Consider the following 17,325-nt stretch of genomic DNA (forward strand, 5'->3'; position numbering starts at 1 on the left):
ACCTGGCTGAGCGAGCAGTTCCCGGCTACAGGGCTCAGGGTCAGGGCGCTATCGGTCCACTTGGCCAGCCAGTAATCAATGGCCACCAAGACCATGTGCTTGAGCAGCTGGGAGAAGACGAGCAGAGACAGGAGCAGGACGCCGGCGGATGACAAATACTTGGCACAGGCTCGCCACGGGATCTTGGCCCGCTGGTGCAGCACCGAAGACAGGTTGTCCTCCTCCTCGCTCTCAGCTCCCTCCTCTGCAGGCCACAAGAACCCACTGTGTGGCTTCCCATTTCGCGTCCCTCTGAGGGCAAAACTGGGGCATGTTATCCCCACTTACAGGTGGGAAAACCGAGGCACACAGAAGGGAAGGGATTTAGTGGAAGTCACGCTATCTCACCACCCCCAGAATACTGAACCTTTGTCTCCCCATGGTCCATCAAACCTCAGGCCATGATCTCACTGCTAGTCCCACTGTCTGTACCTTCCTCCTCTTCCTCATCCTGCAGGAGGCCATCCCTTGAGGACATGGCTCGGGGCAGGCCCTGAGATGGCTCTGTGGCTTTTCTCTCCATGACAGTCTCCTGAAAGACAGAGGGAACCTGGTCAACGTCCTCAGAATGTGCAGAGGGAAAAAGGGAAAGTGGAGGGCAGCCACCTCTGGCAATGACCAATGTCATGTTTCCAGGGTGCCCCCACCTGTGGGAAGGTCCAGATAGACACGGGTTTTTCTTGCCAGAATTTACTCCTCCCCATTTATCTGCTAACGATATCCCAAATGTTCTTGTGGGAGACCATCTCTCCTATATTCTTTACTCCCTGTGACTCAGGTGGACTGATCATTCTCCCTGGCTCTGGGGCTGAGGACGAGACTCAGGGCTGGCCTATCTCACATTCTTCATCCCTGGACACAGTGATTTAGTCAAGGTGGGCACAGGACCAAAGTGGACAAAGGAGAGTTAGCCTGAGGATTTCTGACGTACTGTTGTGACAGAGGTACTCTCTTGCAAAGGGAGGTGTTGAGTTGGGAGAATGTAAGCCCGAGGCTGCTGACAGCTCTCTCGCTACCACGAGAATGAGGATGGTCTGAGGGGAGCAGAGCCAAGGAAGGAAAGAAACAGGTTTCTGATAACTACCTGGATCCAGCTGTACCTGAAGCTGATCCTTTTTACTTTCATGAGCCAGAAGGTCTTTACTTCTCTCCTTTTCTGCTTTGCCAGTTTGAATTGATTCCCTGGAATTTTATAACTGAATGGTTTCTGACTACTTCAGGATAAGGGGAAAGCATCCACCTGAGTCTGCTCTGAGTAGCTAGAACAAGTACCAGCCCTCCTCTGGTAGGAGGGAGTTCACGCTCAGCTCTCACGTCTGTCCTTTGGGGGGTTCCCTAGGGCAATGAGGGCAGGAAGGCCTTTATGTGTTCAGGTTCTAACAGAAACTTCTCCTTGGCGGGAGGCTGCCCTGCCCTTAGGACATACTCACCTTCTCCAGCTCTTGGTCCTGCCGGTTCATGAGGGTCTTCCAGTGCTCAAAGAGCTGGCACTCAGACCTCTGGAAATCCTTGAGTGTGCCCTCCCTCTGGATGGTGCCGTCCTTCATGGCAATGATCTGGAAAGGCAGAAACAGATCCAGCCCTGGGGCTGAACGGGAAGGGGGAGTGGCGGTCACACCCCCACCTCACCAGGGAGTCTGAGAGGGACCCATACTCATCCTCTCCCCCACCATGACTGGCTGCTGGCTTTCCCACTGTGGTCCTCACCGACACACTCCCAGGGTCTAGAGGTTGGTGCTTCTGGGAGATAATTCTCAGTGGCTGTCCCAGGATTGCTAAGAGGGTTTGCAGAGCAAATTGGTGGCTCTTGGTCAAGCCATCTGATTCCTTGCTAGGATCCCACCAGGGGCAGCTGTTTTTACACACTCAATAGCTAATTGCATGCTACCTCTAGCACTTCCTGACTGCACGTCTGATAGGTTCCACCAGTGGTTGACAAAGTACCTATTGGTCTAAGGGTGTGTGGCCATACCTCTTTGAAATCATAAAACTGATTTTATTTGAAACACTCAATGTTTCCCATTCATAGACACTCGTCATTAATTCAGAGACCCTCCCCAGCTCCTATATCTCCCCCCACCACCAACCCAGCTGCTTCTGGGGTATGAGGTGCGATGCCGGGAGTCTTGCTGTCTGACATGTCAAGGAACCCATGTCAAGGAACCAGTCATGCCTTTGTCTGCCTTCTTTGGACTAAAGATTGTTCTGAACTTCCTTGCCAAGGTCACTATGGAAACTCAGTTACAGACCTTCTGCACCTGTTATAATAGTTTTAAAAAGTAGAAGGAAGATGTAGGCCCATTTAGCATGAGCTTAAAGATCAGTTTTCAGGAGCAAATTTATACAGAAGTCTTGCATGGCCCAGATTTTAAATTCACATGATTTCAATCTCAAAGTTTAAATGCTTTCCAAGTAGGGCACTTGGGTGGCTCAGTGGGTTAAGCCTCTGCCTTTGGCTCAGATCATGATCCCAGGGTCCTGGGATCGAGTCCCGCATCGGGCTCTCTGCTCAGCAGGGAGCCTACTTCCCCTTCTCTCTCTGCCTGCTGCTCTGCCTACTTGTGATCTCTCTCTGTGTCAAATAAATAAATAATCTTTAAATGTTTTCCAATTAATTGAGAAGTAACTGTTGTCTACATATTGAGGAGTACAGGAATTTGGTTAAGGTGGGGTTTCACAAAATTGCATTCTATTGATAACACTGAAGTTTCCACTACGACTTGCATTATTTGTTTCCATATTTTCCACCTGATCTTGACTTAAATGCCTCCAACCCTCAGTGGCTCAGAGGGCAGGAAGATGGCTCTCCTATCCAAATAAGCATTCCCGAGGCCAGGGGAGATGAATCATCAAACTAAGCCATAACTAGAAGGTAGGAATTGAGTGTCTGCTTCTTTCTGAGACTTCTTGGTGCCAGACTTGCATGTACCCACAGGGGCCCCAAGTGAGGAAGGGAACATCTGCAGCTCTAAGGGATACCAAATCCTTGGCCTGTATAGGACTTGCCTGAGCGACCCTGCCTGCTTGGAGCCATTCAGCAAGGATCTCTTCTGCTTTGTGACCCTCAGGAAGAGCTACAGAGACACTGACTCCTTTGAAGATGTCCCACTGCCTCTCCCACCTCGGCCCTCCATAGCTTGACCTCCTGTGGCCCCTCACCCAATCTGCATGTGGCAGGTACTGGAGCTTGTGGGTCACTAGGACCACTGTCCTTTTGTCATCCTGGAGTAGCTCAAGGATCCCGGCCTGCATCAGGTGGTCACTCAGATGCACATCCAGAGCTGAGAAGGGGTCATCCTGGGCAGAGGGGAGAAGGTGGGGGCAAGGGGAGGGGGAGGGGAAAGAGAGAGAATAAAACCCCTCAGAGTTATACCAGCTCCGGTCCAGGGACTGACACTGGTTAGCTGTATGGCCTTGGACAATGTACTTAACCTCTCTGGGTTTTAGATATCCCATCTTAAAATGTGGCTGTTGTCAGTTACTGCTCTCAAACAGATTTAATCATAGGTACTTCCTGACTCCCGAACTTTAATAGCTCCCCATTGCCTCTGAAGTCCAGTTTCCTTAACATGATGATCTAGGCCCTCTACTACCTGCTCCGTCGGTCTGGTCTCACTTATCTGTCCTGTCCAAGCTCCCTGTACTCCAGGTTTCCAGAGAACTTGCCACTCCAAGGTTTTTAACCTATGATTTTTCCTCTGCCCAAAGTGCCATTTTACCTTTTGTCTGCCTGGTGACTCATCCCTCAGTGCTCTATCCTAGCTCTTCCTGTGTCCTTTCTTGACTTCAATGCCTAGCCTTCCCTCCTCTCAATTCCAGTTGTGATAGTTGTCTGTCCACTCCTGTGAGGACCCCAAGAACCAACACCCCTTATGCCCGTGCCAGGTAGAATAAGAGCTTAATACAACTTTGCTGCTGAAATAAACGGCAATATCCACTTTACTTCTTCTAACAAAAGCTCACATAAGACCATGAATAGGTTGGTACTTTGTAAAGGGCTATGTCAGAGGGTGAAAGAGACTACAAACCTTTATATTTTGAAGTGTGTTTCATGGGGAGCATTTATGTGTATTGAGGGCAGATGGGGTAAAGAATAAAACCAGGTTCAGAGACCCGATGTTCCTTCTTCTGACTCGCTACCCAAATGGCCTTCCTCTTCCCTTCTGTTTCACTGACCCCCTCTTCAAGTTCTTCCTCCAGGAAGTTCTCCCTGATTATTCTAGCCCTCACCATTGTCTCCTTAGACAAGTCTCCTCATAGACTGTGCCACAGTTTGGCTTTCAACTGGGCTGTGGCTCTCAAGTGTGGGTGAGATCTATTTCCCTAGATAGACTCTACCTCTTTGAGGCCAAGAGCTGGCTCTCTGAATTCCTCAGTGTCAACCAAAGCACCTAACACAGAACTTGGCATGAAATAGGGCAGATATAGCTAATAAGGGGATATCATGTTTGACTGTTAATGGTTATCTGGAGTGCTGTGTTGAGAAGGATTCTGAGGCCAAGTTAAGTTTCCCAAAGAAATTTAATGTGGGGTTTCACAGAATTGCTTTCATTGATAATGCTGAATTTTCTATTACTATTGCTGTGATCAATTAGCAATGTCTGCTCCGGGCATGGGATGGGAAGCTGCCCATACATTCCACGTGTTCTAGTGGGGCTAACTAAGTGTCGACAGTCTGGGGCTGTCCTACAAAGAGACAGCCTGTAATTACCACACATCTCCCTTCACGGCTGCTGCAGAGTTCAGTGCAAAGTCCACAGAGGGTCATTTGCACTATCCTTGCCTCAATTTCACCATCAGCGATTAGCTGATACCTCTGGCAGGAGAGGGAGTGGCTGGGTGGTGGTGGTGGTGGTGGTGGTGGTAGTGTGTGTGTGTGTGTGTGTGTGTGTGAGAGAGAGTGTGTGTGTCCAGGCAGTGAGTCATGGAGGGCCCCGAGGAGGACACCAGCTAAGATACTCACCAAGAAGACAACGTTGGTGTGCTGGTACAGGGCTCGGGCCACACTGATTCGCTGGCGTTGACCACCAGACAGGTTGATGCCCTGTGATGGAAGGAGAGGAAAAGTCACACTCTCAAAGCCCCTCAGGAAAGACTGTCCTGGCCCTCACTTCTTGACTGTGAGCTCTTTGAGAGGGAGGCCTGGCTCTTTCCACCTCTTGGACCCCTCCTCACCATGAAGAGAGGAGGGACTTATACAAGTTTACTAAATCCATTCCGAAGTGGAGAGCGGGATTCCTACGTCTTTGGAGATTCATCATGTAGGGACCATCTGACCGGTGACAACTCAGACACAGGAAGTAGGGATTTAAATTATATAGAAGGACAGTTGTGGGAGAACCCATACGCCTGAGCTTACGGAGGAGGGGCCCCACCTGGCCAGGGTACATGAAGGAGATGATTCTGGGTCTATCGTAGTATCCTGTGGGCCTTAGAATACACGTGAGGCATGAACGAAGGTGATACCAAGTCATCTCCAGCCCACAAAAGCATGGGTTGCAAACCTGTCGAGGACGGCCAGCAGCCCAGGGCTTGTGACCATTCTGACCTCACTGCAGGCAGCTCTTCCACCTTTCCCCGCTCTTATTTTCCAGTCACCTGCTTTCCCTGAAAATCATCTCCGGACATGGTGGGGGTCAGGGGAGCTTGGCCCTGCCTTGTGCAAAACCCCATAGAGGCTGCTACTAACCCGTTCCCCAATCTGAGTCTGGTCTCCATGGGGCAGGATGTCAATGTCCGGCTGCAGGGAGCAGGCTTCGATGACCATTTTGTACCTGGAGTGGTTGGGGGGGGGGGTTGGGAGGAGGGGGCAGACACAGCCAGTCAGCCTGGCCAGAGTGGGGCCTGACCACATGCACTGGGCCATTAGCTTTGGGGCAGCTGGGCTCAGGGAGAGCCATGGCCTTAATGGCCTTCTGCTTGGGTGCAAAGCAAACACCACGTGAGCATGAAAAGAGCTGAGGGCAGCACCTCACAGAGTCTTGGGGCCAGTTAAATATTTGAAGGATGAAATTGGATAGTAGCAAATATGCCATGTAAGAGATAAGAAGGGGCCCCAGGCCCCTGCGCAGTGGGAGAAGCTGCGGCCAGAGCCCACACTGGGGACACGGCCAGGGAAAATCACTGCTGGTAGGCTTTGGCAGTAATGATGATGGCTGATCAAATATTTGGCCAGCCTGCTCCTCTCCTACTTCCCTAGGCAACTCTTAGCTTGGACAGGTGCCAGCCAGGGTGCATGGAGGCATCAGAGTGTCTAGGTGACATGTAATTGGGTGTCAGGCAGCCGTGGATTTGAGACCCATTTCTCTCACTTATTGGCTGGGTGGCTCTGGGCAAGTTACCTAACCTTTCTGAGCCTGGTAAAAAGAGGGTAATCATAGTAGCTGCCTGCTGGGGCGGTTGTGAGCATTAGAGGAAACCGCGCATAGAAAGAGTGGGACACGGCCCTTGACACTCAGGAGCTCAAACCGCGCATAGAAAGAGTGGGACACGGCCCTTGACACTCAGGAGCTCAGTGGATGGTAACCATTATTATCATGGGAGGAAAAATAGCGCATGAGTTGCAGAGCGGGTATAGGGAACGATGGGAAGCTGGGTCAGCCTTCCCCTTCGCCCCAAGGGAAGGCACTGGGGCTTCCACACAATGACCTCACACCCACAGGAGTTAGACCATCCCGATGCCCAGGCATATCTGAATCATTTCCAGGTGCGCCATATGGAACAGGCTAGAATCCAGATAAGCATCCCGGAGAGCAGGATGGCTGGGTATGGGAGATGGATGGGGGCGCAAGCAGCCAGCTGGCGCTCCGGCGCCAGGGAGGGCTGTCCGGGGCTGCCCCTGACCAGTTTCTCCCCTCCCCCAGCCTGTCCTCCTCAGAGAGGCTTTTACCGTTGTTTGTTGAAGGGACTCTCAAAGGTGATGTTCTCCTCCACAGTGGCATTTAGCAGCCATGGTTTCTGAGAAGCATAGGCCACGGGGCCTCTCTTCCTGGAATAAAAGCAGGTGGGAGCAGGGGAGGCCTTCTCAGGGGCTTGTACTCAGAGGCAGTTGTCAGGCAGATGGCTTAGACCGGGGAGGTGGTGCACCTGGCAGGAATCTGTGTGGCCTCCAGCAGCCTGGGCTGGGCTTGGGTGCTGGGGTCTTGGCAGACTAGGGGGAATGGGCTCGCAGCCCTGCCCTGCCCTGCCCTGATGCCAACCTGTCCCACCCCGTCACCTATTTCTCCTGAGTCTTCACCCAGAACTGGGAGAAGCCCAAAGTGTGACCAAACCAAGTAATGCCTCAACCCCTAATTTCCTTCTTCCCTGAGAGGCCCTCAAACCACTTGATTTTGACACTAACAGGTAATTGTCCAAGTGGAACTTTTTAAAAAAATAAGCAGAGCCAAGGAAACCACATTTAGTGTGATCAGGTTTTTGAAGACCAAAGACAAGGGGTAGGGTGGGGGGGATAAAAATGATCTGGTGTGAAGGGAGCAGCTTGAGGCCTCTGACCCATCTGGTGAAGCATGGAGCCCCCCTGGACCTCTATCCCGCAGCTGGGATGGGCCCTGCGGGGCTGCCTTCAAGAGTTCTGTGTCTCCGGGGCGCCTGGGTGCCTCAGTGGGTTAAAGCCTCTGCCTTTGGCTTGGGTCACGATCCCAGGGTCCTGGGATAGAGCACTGCATCGGGCTCTCTGCTCAGCGGGGAGCCTGCTTCCCTTCCTCTCCCTGCCTGCCTCTCTGCCTACTTGTGATCTGTGTCTGTCAAATAAATAAATAAAATCTTAAAAAAAAAAAGAGTTCTGTGTCTCCCTTGGAAGAACCCCTCTGAGGAAGCCTGCCTAGAGGGCGGCTGCTCCCCATCACAGTACCTGACGTCTGAGTCGGCCACTGGCTCCCGCTCTGTGCTGCACCAGGAAGAAAAGACATAACTTCAGGGCTCCCATGCATGCACCAACTTCTCCACAGACACCCAGGCTCCTTCAAACCCAGCATGAGGGTGCCTTTAAAGCCCCTGGGACCAAGGATGCAGCCACCCATGTTGCCTGGAGGGGTGTGGAGTGGGGCTTGGCCGTCCTGGGGGAGCCTCTGCTGCCCGACCCTGTGTAGTCACCCCAGTATGTGTGAGGTGTGTGAGGAGGGCCCCAGCCAAGAGGGAGAGTGGGGAAAGGCACCAGGGGTGTAAGCGTGTGTGTGTGTGTGTGTGTGTGTGTGTGTGTGTGTGTGTTTTGGGCGGGGGTGTGGGTAATCCTGTGTCAAGAGTATGAAGGCCAACATGTGGCTCCTCCAGACACCGGCCTCTGCATCGGGGCTCAAATGCACAGACTCGTCTCAGACAGACGTGGCTGCCGAAACAGCTGGGGCAGGGAGGGCTGTCTGGAAGGAGCCGGGCCAGGCCTGCAGCTTGTGTGTGGGAACGTTTGGCCCACAGAGCTCTCGCGGTGGCAGCCAGAGGGCCGAGAAGGGCTCAGGCGTGATGGGAAGCCTCGTGTGGCCCTGTCAGCAGCCAGCGGTGGAATGTGGGGGAGTCTGCGGGGAGGGGCACAGTCAGCTGCAGCATCCACGTGCCCTGGGCTGCCGGCAACCGCTCTGGTGTCGCCCTTCTATCCCGCTGTTCTCATCCCCCGGTCAGACCTGTCATGTACTGTCAGCTGGGCCTTTTGGCTCGGGAAGCATGGTCACTGTGGCTAGAGAGGCTGGGCCTCCCATCACACCCAGGCACTTGAGGACAAGGTGGGAGAAAGGGCAGAGGAACCACAGAGAAGTGAAACCAGGGTCAGAGCGAAGGCCGGGAGCTTGAGTGTATGTACAAAGTTGAGTCAACGTTCCCAGTCCTGGCTTCATGCTGCCGCCCAGGTGTCTGGGATGTTCTTGGGAGCTGTGAGGTTGGGGAGGGTTGTGAGGGTCTCGGAGCCTCATTAATGGATTTTACTTGGACTTTTTCAGGCCCATACACTAAACATAAAGCAGTAAGGCCTCATTTTCTGTCTGGCCTGGGGGATATCCACCTCCTCTCTCATAGCAATGTTTCTCAACTTTTTTTTTTCAGAAGCACTCCCTAGGACCCTTTAGACAGAACCTCCCCCCACCCCCTAATTTTCTTTCCCTGCCATTTGTTTTCCAACTCAATGGTTTTTAGTTGGGTCAAAAGGTCATGCAAACGTCACCGCTAATTCCACAGCATTTTTATCACCTCCCCCAAATAAATCTGTACCCATTAGCAGTTACTCCCTTTCTCCCTTCCCACCAGCCCATGGCTAGCAGGTAGCTGCTGACTATCCACCATGACATTTTAATTAATTAGTTAATTAAAAATTTTTATTTTTAACTAGGCTCCACACCCACCATGGGGCTTGAACTAACGACCTGAGATCTAGAGTCTCATGCTCTGCCGAATGAGCCAGCCATTGCATTCACCATGACATTTTTAAGCCGCAGATATATTGTATATGTGTTTCTATATTATATGGCCTTTGAAGGCCACTGACTGGTGTGTCTAAGTTGTTTTTTTCTCTCCAAGAAGCAGACTTTGCCCTTGTTGTGAAAGTATGCCTAATTGTGAGGTCTGGGGCCTCTGACATGATGTGGGCTGCAGACCCTGCGGTCTAGACTTAGTACCCCACCCCCACAAGCCCTCCCAGTCCCCCAGCTTCTTCTCCTTGTTGGGACCCACTTCTAACCCAGTTCCGAGGCTGTACCTGGGGTCCTCTCCCGTCTCATCAGGAAGGCTGCTGGGGCACAAAAGGGAAAAACCAACACCAAGTTACTCTCACTCCACTGCATTTCTCTCCATCACAAAGGTCTTTGGAGAGCAGCCTATCCCCACCACCCCTGCCCCTCCCACCCCTCCCCAGTGTCCCCAGGTGGCTTCCTCTTCTCAATCTCTGTCCCTCCCACAGCACCTAGATGAGCACCCTCCAAATAGCAAGGGCTAAATCCGTGCTCCTGGCCCGGGCTCAGAGCACAGCAAGGCAGGCTGGGCATCACGATGGTTTTCCAGTTGGGAAAACAAAAGCTCAGAGAGGCAAAGGGACTTTGTCAAGCTCAGAATCAATTTATGTGGTGCTTTCAAGCTGTAGATTGGGACCCAGTAATTGGGTGTGAAGGAAGTGAACTGGAGCTGCTCTAAAGAAAAATGTGCATAGCATGTGGTTAAGATGTGTATTTTTTGGTGACAATTTTTTCTCCTATCTATCAATGCATGAATGTAATAGACTGTGATGTAAAATGAGTTTCACACTGTGGATTATAGTAAAAAAAAATTTGAAAAGTCTGAGTGAGGTGACCTGAATTTTGATGCTGACTTTGCCAGTGTTCTCTCTCCTCCCCCAGACCACCTCTCAACCTTCCAGAAGTAGCCCTCTGTCAAGAAAATAGGTGTTTCTGACATGCATATTTGGGGAAAGACAATTGGCTCTGTTTTCATACAGATCTTACTTTAATCACACTAAAACCAGCTAACATTTATATTGAGATTTTAGAAGCACTGTGATAAACTCTGTAATAGTATCATCTTTTGTAAGCTTTAAATAATCACATGAAGGAGGTTGACTTTGACTGTCTCCACTTCACAGACAAAGAAAGTGAGGGTCAGAGAGGTTAAGTAACTTGCCCAAAGCCACCCAGCCAGCAAGTAGCAAAGGAAATAGATCTATGTGTCTGACTCTAAAGCTTCATGCTCTTAATGACCATGCTACATTACTTCACTGTGATTGGTCAGGAACACTGGGATGGACAAAACCAGGGACAGAAAGGAGACTGACGAATTCCTTTCTGTCCCTTGCTGAGGAGCAGAGCTGAGAGGAGATCTTGATGAATGCGTAGTCTCACGTCCCCTCAAGATTCTGTTCTCCGATCTTGGGGTCTCCTTTCATTCTCTCAACCCCAGCCAACCTTGCATTCTCCAACCACCAGATTGCTTTAATTTCTGGGCAGCCGATAACGTGAGACAGATGAAAAACCAAAGCTTACAAATCCCAACTATGGCACGGCCCAGATGAGCTTGTCTCTGGAAACTTCCTGTCTTGCCTGCTTTCAGAGTTGCAAAGAGCTGCTTCCAGAGCTGTCTTTTACCTAGAGGAAAGCACATCTGCGGCCACCCTGAGGACTCCAGCACACAGTGAGCGCTCTGGGCCCTAACTCAGCTCGCATCATTGTCTGGACTGCTCAATTAGCCTTTGTAAAGGACTACCTAACTCTCTAATCAGCTCCTGCATGAGTCTTTCATCCCCAGTGGGATTTTAAGGCAGGAAGAGCATCTTTTCCAGCCACCACCTTGCTTAACGCACGAGTGACCCGTAGCATAGGGAGGTTATTAACTGACATCTTTGTCATTTGGGAAGAAGGGAGGGAGGGAGACTAGCACTCAGTGAGGGCTGTCCTCATACCAGACACAGTGTGAAGCTGTCATCCACAGGACAACACTATAAAGAGGTGTGAGTATCCCCATTTTATAGATAGGGAAACTGAGGCTTAGAATTTGCATGACATGCCCGATGTTACAGTTAGGATGAAGGGAAGCTGGGGTATGAATCCAGGTACATCTTCGCCTATTTCCAGTGTAGTCCCAGCCTCCCTAGAATAAGCCTCCCCAAGCCTTTGTGTGTAGATATTTCCATCTGAGAAGTACAAGATGGTACAGGGGGCACATCCTTTCTCTCATGGGGTCTTAAATGTGTTGGGACCATTCCCCCCAGTTCTCCAACCCTATCGCCTTCCCTTCAACCAGCAAGGAGCTGTGTGCACACCAAGTGGCATTAAGGTCCAGAGCCTGCCCTTACAGGGCTTGCTATCTGGTAGAGAAAAGTCAGAAAGTTATGAGGGCCAAAACCAAGTAGGGTAGGAAAGTATCCTAGAAATTTCGGGGGTAAGGACCCACAAACACCTTGCAAATGCATAGAGAGAAGACTGGAAATGGGTGGTTTTTACCTTCTTTATACTTATGTAAGTTTTCTAATTTAATGACATTTTTCTAGAATCGGAGAATGATGTAAATGTAAAAAATAGTTTGGGGGAGAAGAAATCAGAGAGAGTATGGAAAGACTCCAAGAAGTCAGAGCTGAGATGAACTCTGAAAGTGGGGGAGGACCAAGGGCAGACAGGGAGGGAATTCTAGGTTGGAGGAAGAGGCAGCACAGGATGGCAGGCAGCACAGAGAACTGCAAAAAATATGGGATCTGAAGCGCATCTCTGAGGAGTTTCTTGACTCACTAGTGTGATAGTGTGAAATCTTTGGCAAGTCCCTTCCCTTAGGGGAGCCTCTCTTTCCTTCTGTATAAAATTGGGATAATGGCACGAACCTCAGCGACACTGGGAGAATATGTTATAAACACAGCTCCGAGCTGGTCGGAGGCAAGGTGTGGGGTTGCAGAACTGGGGGATCACCTTTCGGCTCCATGCTTGGTCCCAAAGATGCACACGGAGGGAGAATCAAATGGGCCTGCCACTTGTTTAAGATCCCAGCAATCAATAAACAGGAAAGAGGCAGAACAGGTTAGAGAGGACGTTAGAGCCTTTGGGTCCCCAGGGTCCCTTCATCCTGCCCCCAACAGGTCTGTAGCTACCTTGAAATGTTACTTTTTACCCACAGAGCACTTTCCAATTAATGTCACTGGGTCCTAACACCAAGTCTCCGAGAGAGGAAAGCATTTTTCTCATTGTCCCAATGAGGACACCAAAACTCAGAAAGGTGAAATAACCTACCCAAGGTCACACAGCAAGCGAGGGGCAGACTCAGGACTACGGCCAAAAACCACTGGGTTCCAAGCCTGGTTCATCACCTCCATGCAGGGCCCCCTGTTTTGTCTGCTTACTACCTCACCACATCTGCCTCCTCCAGGAAACCTGGGGTCACCTGAGCCCTTTACCCTTTACTCCCCACAGCCTCCAGGAACTGCAAGGGCAGATCAGACCATAGTCACAAAAGGAGGCTGTTTCTCACCTCCTGGGGCATCAAGGGTCTTGGGAGGCAGCCTTCCCACCAACCCCCCACAAGGCAACAGCATTCTGAGGGCAGCCCAGGGCAAAAAGGCCGCCTGAGTGGGCACAGACAGAATAACAAACGGTTCCTATGTGGACGCCACAGCAGGCGGTGGAAGCAGGGGCATCAGGGAGCTCCAGAGAGGCTGATTTACAGTTCCTCCTCAGGAAATGGAACATTCCCCACCCAGTGCTTTCTTCAGGGCTCTACTTCCTGCTGGCTCCCTGGGGACGTTTAAAATCATTCTGCTATGCTCATGAATGGCTCTATTCCTCATTTCTAGGGAAAGAATTTCACAGGAGTATATCTGCTAATATTAACTTTTCATCAAAGCTTTTTCTTCTTAGGTATTAAGGAGATCGTTCACAGATTCCCAGGTTGATACTGAGCTAAAGCAGAGTGCTGCATGCTGGAGGGCACCTGCTAGTAAAGGGCATGTTGGGGAGGCATGTGGTCCTCCATGAGACCTGGAGCCGGTGGCCCATGTGCTGGCTCTGCCCAGGGACGCTGCCCTCACCGGATGGACCCTCCGTGCCCACCCTGGGGCTCCGTCTGCATGCCTCTGTCTACCCAGGACCCATGAGCTCCCTGGGGTAGGTCTTCTCCTTTGCAGTCTGCACAGAGAAGTTCACAAAATATACCTGTGCTGGGGACTTGGGGGACAGCCCTTCAGTCTTGTCCTCAAGGGGCTCTGTGTCATGGAGAGACACATTAGCAGGTAATCACACCACAGTGTGAGGCACGCACAGACAGGATTCCCACTTTCCAAATGTTGGTGGGGAATTGCGTGGTGGAGCTCTGAGTTAGGAGAACAGCATAGACAAAGGCATGCTGGAGGAGAGAGAGGTCAAGACACATTTATGATGGCGGCCTCTGGAAGGTCATATATTGTTCCTGGTTTGTTCACTTAGCAAAGGAATTCATTTAGCAAAGGCTCTCGGATACAGAGACAAATAAGATATGGTCTCCTTGCCCAGGGAGCTGACTACCATCTCTCCTGAGAGAGAGGCCGGAATGCATTCAAGAGCCACTGGGGAATTCTGTACCTGCCATAGAAGTCCATTGTCTAAGAATAATATTTATGATAATATTTATAGGGCACTTGCTACACGCTAGGTTAAGCCTCACATCAGCCCCATGGGAATAAGAGAAGACAGGGCCAGAAAGGTCCCAGAATTTCCCAAAGCACAGAGCTCAGACCTGAACGCAGGCAGTCTGCCTCCAGAGTTTTTGCTCCTGTCTGCTCAGCGACACTTGTCATTTGTTCTTTGCAAGAATACATGAACGGCTATACAAACCAACCCATCTCTCCAGAGTATTTGCTGTTCTGAGCCTCCTAATCCCCCAGCTCCCCGCCCTCTGCCCACTAGAGCTCTTCCTGGCTGCCTGGTCACCAGGCCTTGGAGGCGGTGTGGACGAAAACATCGGGGCAGCCTGCCATGGCCCGGGCCTCTGGCTGCAGACAGGCAGGCCTGCAGGAGAGGCTGCCAGGTTAAATGCTATTTTGCTCTTGGCTTGCTTTCCAAGTGCAGCCTCCCCCGAGAACCTGGGCCCAGTGTCTGAGGTGCGGAGCTTGCCTGCAAGGGGCCCTGGACACACAGCCCCCACGGTTCACTCACTCAATGTCCACGACAGGTGGGCTACACAGAGCTTGTGCATGTCCTGGATTTTGAGAGGCAAACAGCAGATGAAGGTAACTGAGTCGTGTCTGTCCAGACTCCTTCACCCAGCTGCTGTACATTGTAATGGGTTCCTAACTGGTCTCCCTTTCTGCAGCTCCTCCCTCGCCCCCCCACCCCCTCGCCCCACCATGCTAACTTCATCACCAGTATGATTCCTCTATAGCCTTCAGGCTAAATCTTACTTTCCTGGGCTTAGTATATAGGGGCGTCTGAGCCAAGCCTAATCCCCTTCCTGCTGTCCGCCACTGCGTCCCACACCTCCAGGGCTCCAGGTTCCAGAATCATGTTCTTCCCTATCAGTGCACCTTTGCCATCCTGATACCCCTGCCTGGAACACCTTCCTCTCCTACCCTTCTTTGCCTCTTTCATCAGATGAAACCCGCTCCTTCTTCAAGGCTCCAACACCTTCTCTCCTTACAGAGGTCATTGTTGTTGTTCCTCTGTGCTCAATTAGGGCCCCAATCTCCTTTCCATTCCCATAAAAGCAGGGGCCATGTCTTAACCATCTTTGCCTTTTTGTTGCTGTGCCAAGGGTCTGGCACACAGTAGATGCTCCATAAACAGGGGGTGAGTGAATGCATCAGTGTAGAGACAGGAGTCTGAGTTGCATGGCAAACCAAGTCTTGCAACTTCCTAGGGTGGGCTGCAGGCTCCCTGGAAGTGGCTCGCTTTGCTTGGGAGGGACGCTGCACCGTGGAGGAGGGCAAAATGGATCCTGGAGAAGTGAGAACATTTCAGTCCCACCCACTCCCCCAGACTCAAACCTAGCCAGGGGCTGGGGCCCCGCTGCCTGCTGAGAGCAAGGGTTCTGAGGACAGAGCTGTGAGCACCTGAGCGGTGGCTCTGAGGACAAGGTAGGGAGGTATCCTGGCCACCGCGGGCGGCTGGCCTTGGGACTGTCTGCCTAACGGTTTCTTCACACTGCCCTTGAGCTCCTGCTCTCTCAGCACTCAGTAGAAAGCCCATGTGCTTGAGCACCTAGGACAAATCCCACGTCTGCCATTTAAGAGCTGGGTGGCCTCGGGTCGCTTGCTTTGCCTCAGCTTCCTTATCTGTGAAGTGGGGTTAATGATGTCTACCTCACAGAGTTTGGTGTAGGCAGACTGACTGAGACAATGAAGTAAATGAAGGGCCTTGTCCCGTGCCTGGCACAGAAAGGCTACTCAATGTTGGCTGCCCTAGAGAGGTCCCTGTATCTCCTGGGCTGGGGCAGAGGCTTCCAGAGACAGAGGTGGCAGTAGTCAGACCCTGAGGGCTGGCAACGCTTGAAGAAGAGGTGGGGGGGGCAGGGCTGAACCCCAGCCAAGCATGCCTGCTGCTTCTGCAGAGGACAGAGAGGGCTGAAGATGCTGTGAGGACACCCGGGGTTGGAGGCTGGGAGAAGAGATGAAGAAACAGGGGCCAAGGGATCAGGCCCGGAGTGGTGGTGGGGGTGGGGGTTGACTCATGCTGAGTGGGTCACAATCCCAAGAATCCAGGGACAGCCCCAATCTCCGGGATCCTTAATCCCGTCTTCCCTTCGCAGACACACAACTTCAACCAACAGGGAAAGGCTCTTTCATTCAGAGCCCGGAGGGACAGTTGGTACAAAGGGTCTCCCCAGTCAGGCCGTGTTGAGAAATCCCCCAAATAAGATGGGGAGTGGAGGCAGAGACTTTTCTGCCCCTGATGGAATTCAGACTCCAGACACTGAAGTCACAGGAAACTCAAAGGGTTTGCCCGCCAGCCCACAGCCCCACGGAGGAGGGAAATTTGCCCTCTGTTGGATGCACCATTCAGGGACATTTTGGAAAAGCAGGGCATGGAGGTGCCTACAGGTCCTCAGACACTGGACCCAAGGTCTTTCTCTGTGCTCCGTTCTGTACTCAGGCTTCTGAAAAACCTGACCTCTTGAATGATGATCTCCCCCTAGAAATAATTGTAGGGAAAGCTTGTCCTCTGCTCGACTGGCTGCAAACTTTATTCCTGAATGCGCACAACGAACCTGTCAGGTACCCCTGCCTTGGGCTGCGGGTGTGGGGGCAGGGGGCCCCGAGCTAGGCCCTACCCAGACTGTTATACACCTTTCCCACCCTCTTCATTTCTCTGCTCTTCTTTGCTTTTTAAAAACCTTCTGTGTTATATGTATCCTTTATCAACTAGCTTCAAGTGGTTTTTTTTGGAAGAACGTGGGTATAAATAATAGATTCGCGATTGACTCAACCTGAGGTTCTGGCTCTTTCATTAAGATAGGGATCTTTGTGCGGAAACCCACGTCTTGTCTGAGTTATCTTTGGCTCCCCAAAACACCCACGGGGCAGTTGGCGTTGGTTTTGCGGATAACCAAGCTGGAAACCAGTGTTTGTGCCGCAGTTCCCCACACGGGGAGGCAGTGCAAGTTCCAGCTCAGGCACTTATTAGTTGAGTGAATTCGGACAAAGAGTTTAACCCTCATGGATAAAACAAGAACTGCTGACAGTCCTTACCTTGCTGGATGTCATAAGGATTAAGTGAAATAATGCATGCAGAGGACTGAGCAAAGCACTAGGCACACAGTAAGGGTTTAGTAAGTACTAATGATGATGATGAGAATAACAACGAACAGCACTGCTCAAGTACCCGATAAGAGCATGATGTGCCTTCCCCCGAGGACAGTTGAAAGAAA

The 17,325-nt window shown here is 51.5% G+C and overlaps 1 protein-coding gene across 9 annotated transcripts in view; it reads right to left on the minus strand.

Annotated features, from left to right (window-relative positions):
* Positions 1–17,325, minus strand: part of ABCC8 (ATP binding cassette subfamily C member 8) — a 73,607-nt gene that overhangs the window by 13,190 nt on the left and 43,092 nt on the right. For 4 of the 9 annotated variants that reach the window (XM_059137557.1, XM_059137513.1, XM_059137503.1 and 1 more), the window contains 9 exons: positions 9,701–9,751; positions 7,892–7,927; positions 6,929–7,027; positions 5,729–5,813; positions 5,003–5,083; positions 3,199–3,336; positions 1,470–1,595; positions 472–571; positions 3–244 (listed from right to left, as the gene is read on the minus strand). In XM_059137557.1, coding sequence (XP_058993540.1) covers positions 3–244; positions 472–571; positions 1,470–1,595; positions 3,199–3,336; positions 5,003–5,083; positions 5,729–5,813; positions 6,929–7,027; positions 7,892–7,927; positions 9,701–9,751 — 958 coding nt within the window. The remainder of the gene's footprint in view (positions 1–2; positions 245–471; positions 572–1,469; positions 1,596–3,198; positions 3,337–5,002; positions 5,084–5,728; positions 5,814–6,928; positions 7,028–7,891; positions 7,928–9,700; positions 9,752–17,325) is intronic. The other 5 variants (XM_059137550.1, XM_059137538.1, XM_059137544.1 and 2 more) reach the window with 3 other exon arrangements.

Source organism: Mustela lutreola, chromosome 1 (genome assembly GCF_030435805.1).
Source record: "Mustela lutreola isolate mMusLut2 chromosome 1, mMusLut2.pri, whole genome shotgun sequence".
NCBI lineage: Eukaryota > Metazoa > Chordata > Mammalia > Carnivora > Mustelidae > Mustela > Mustela lutreola.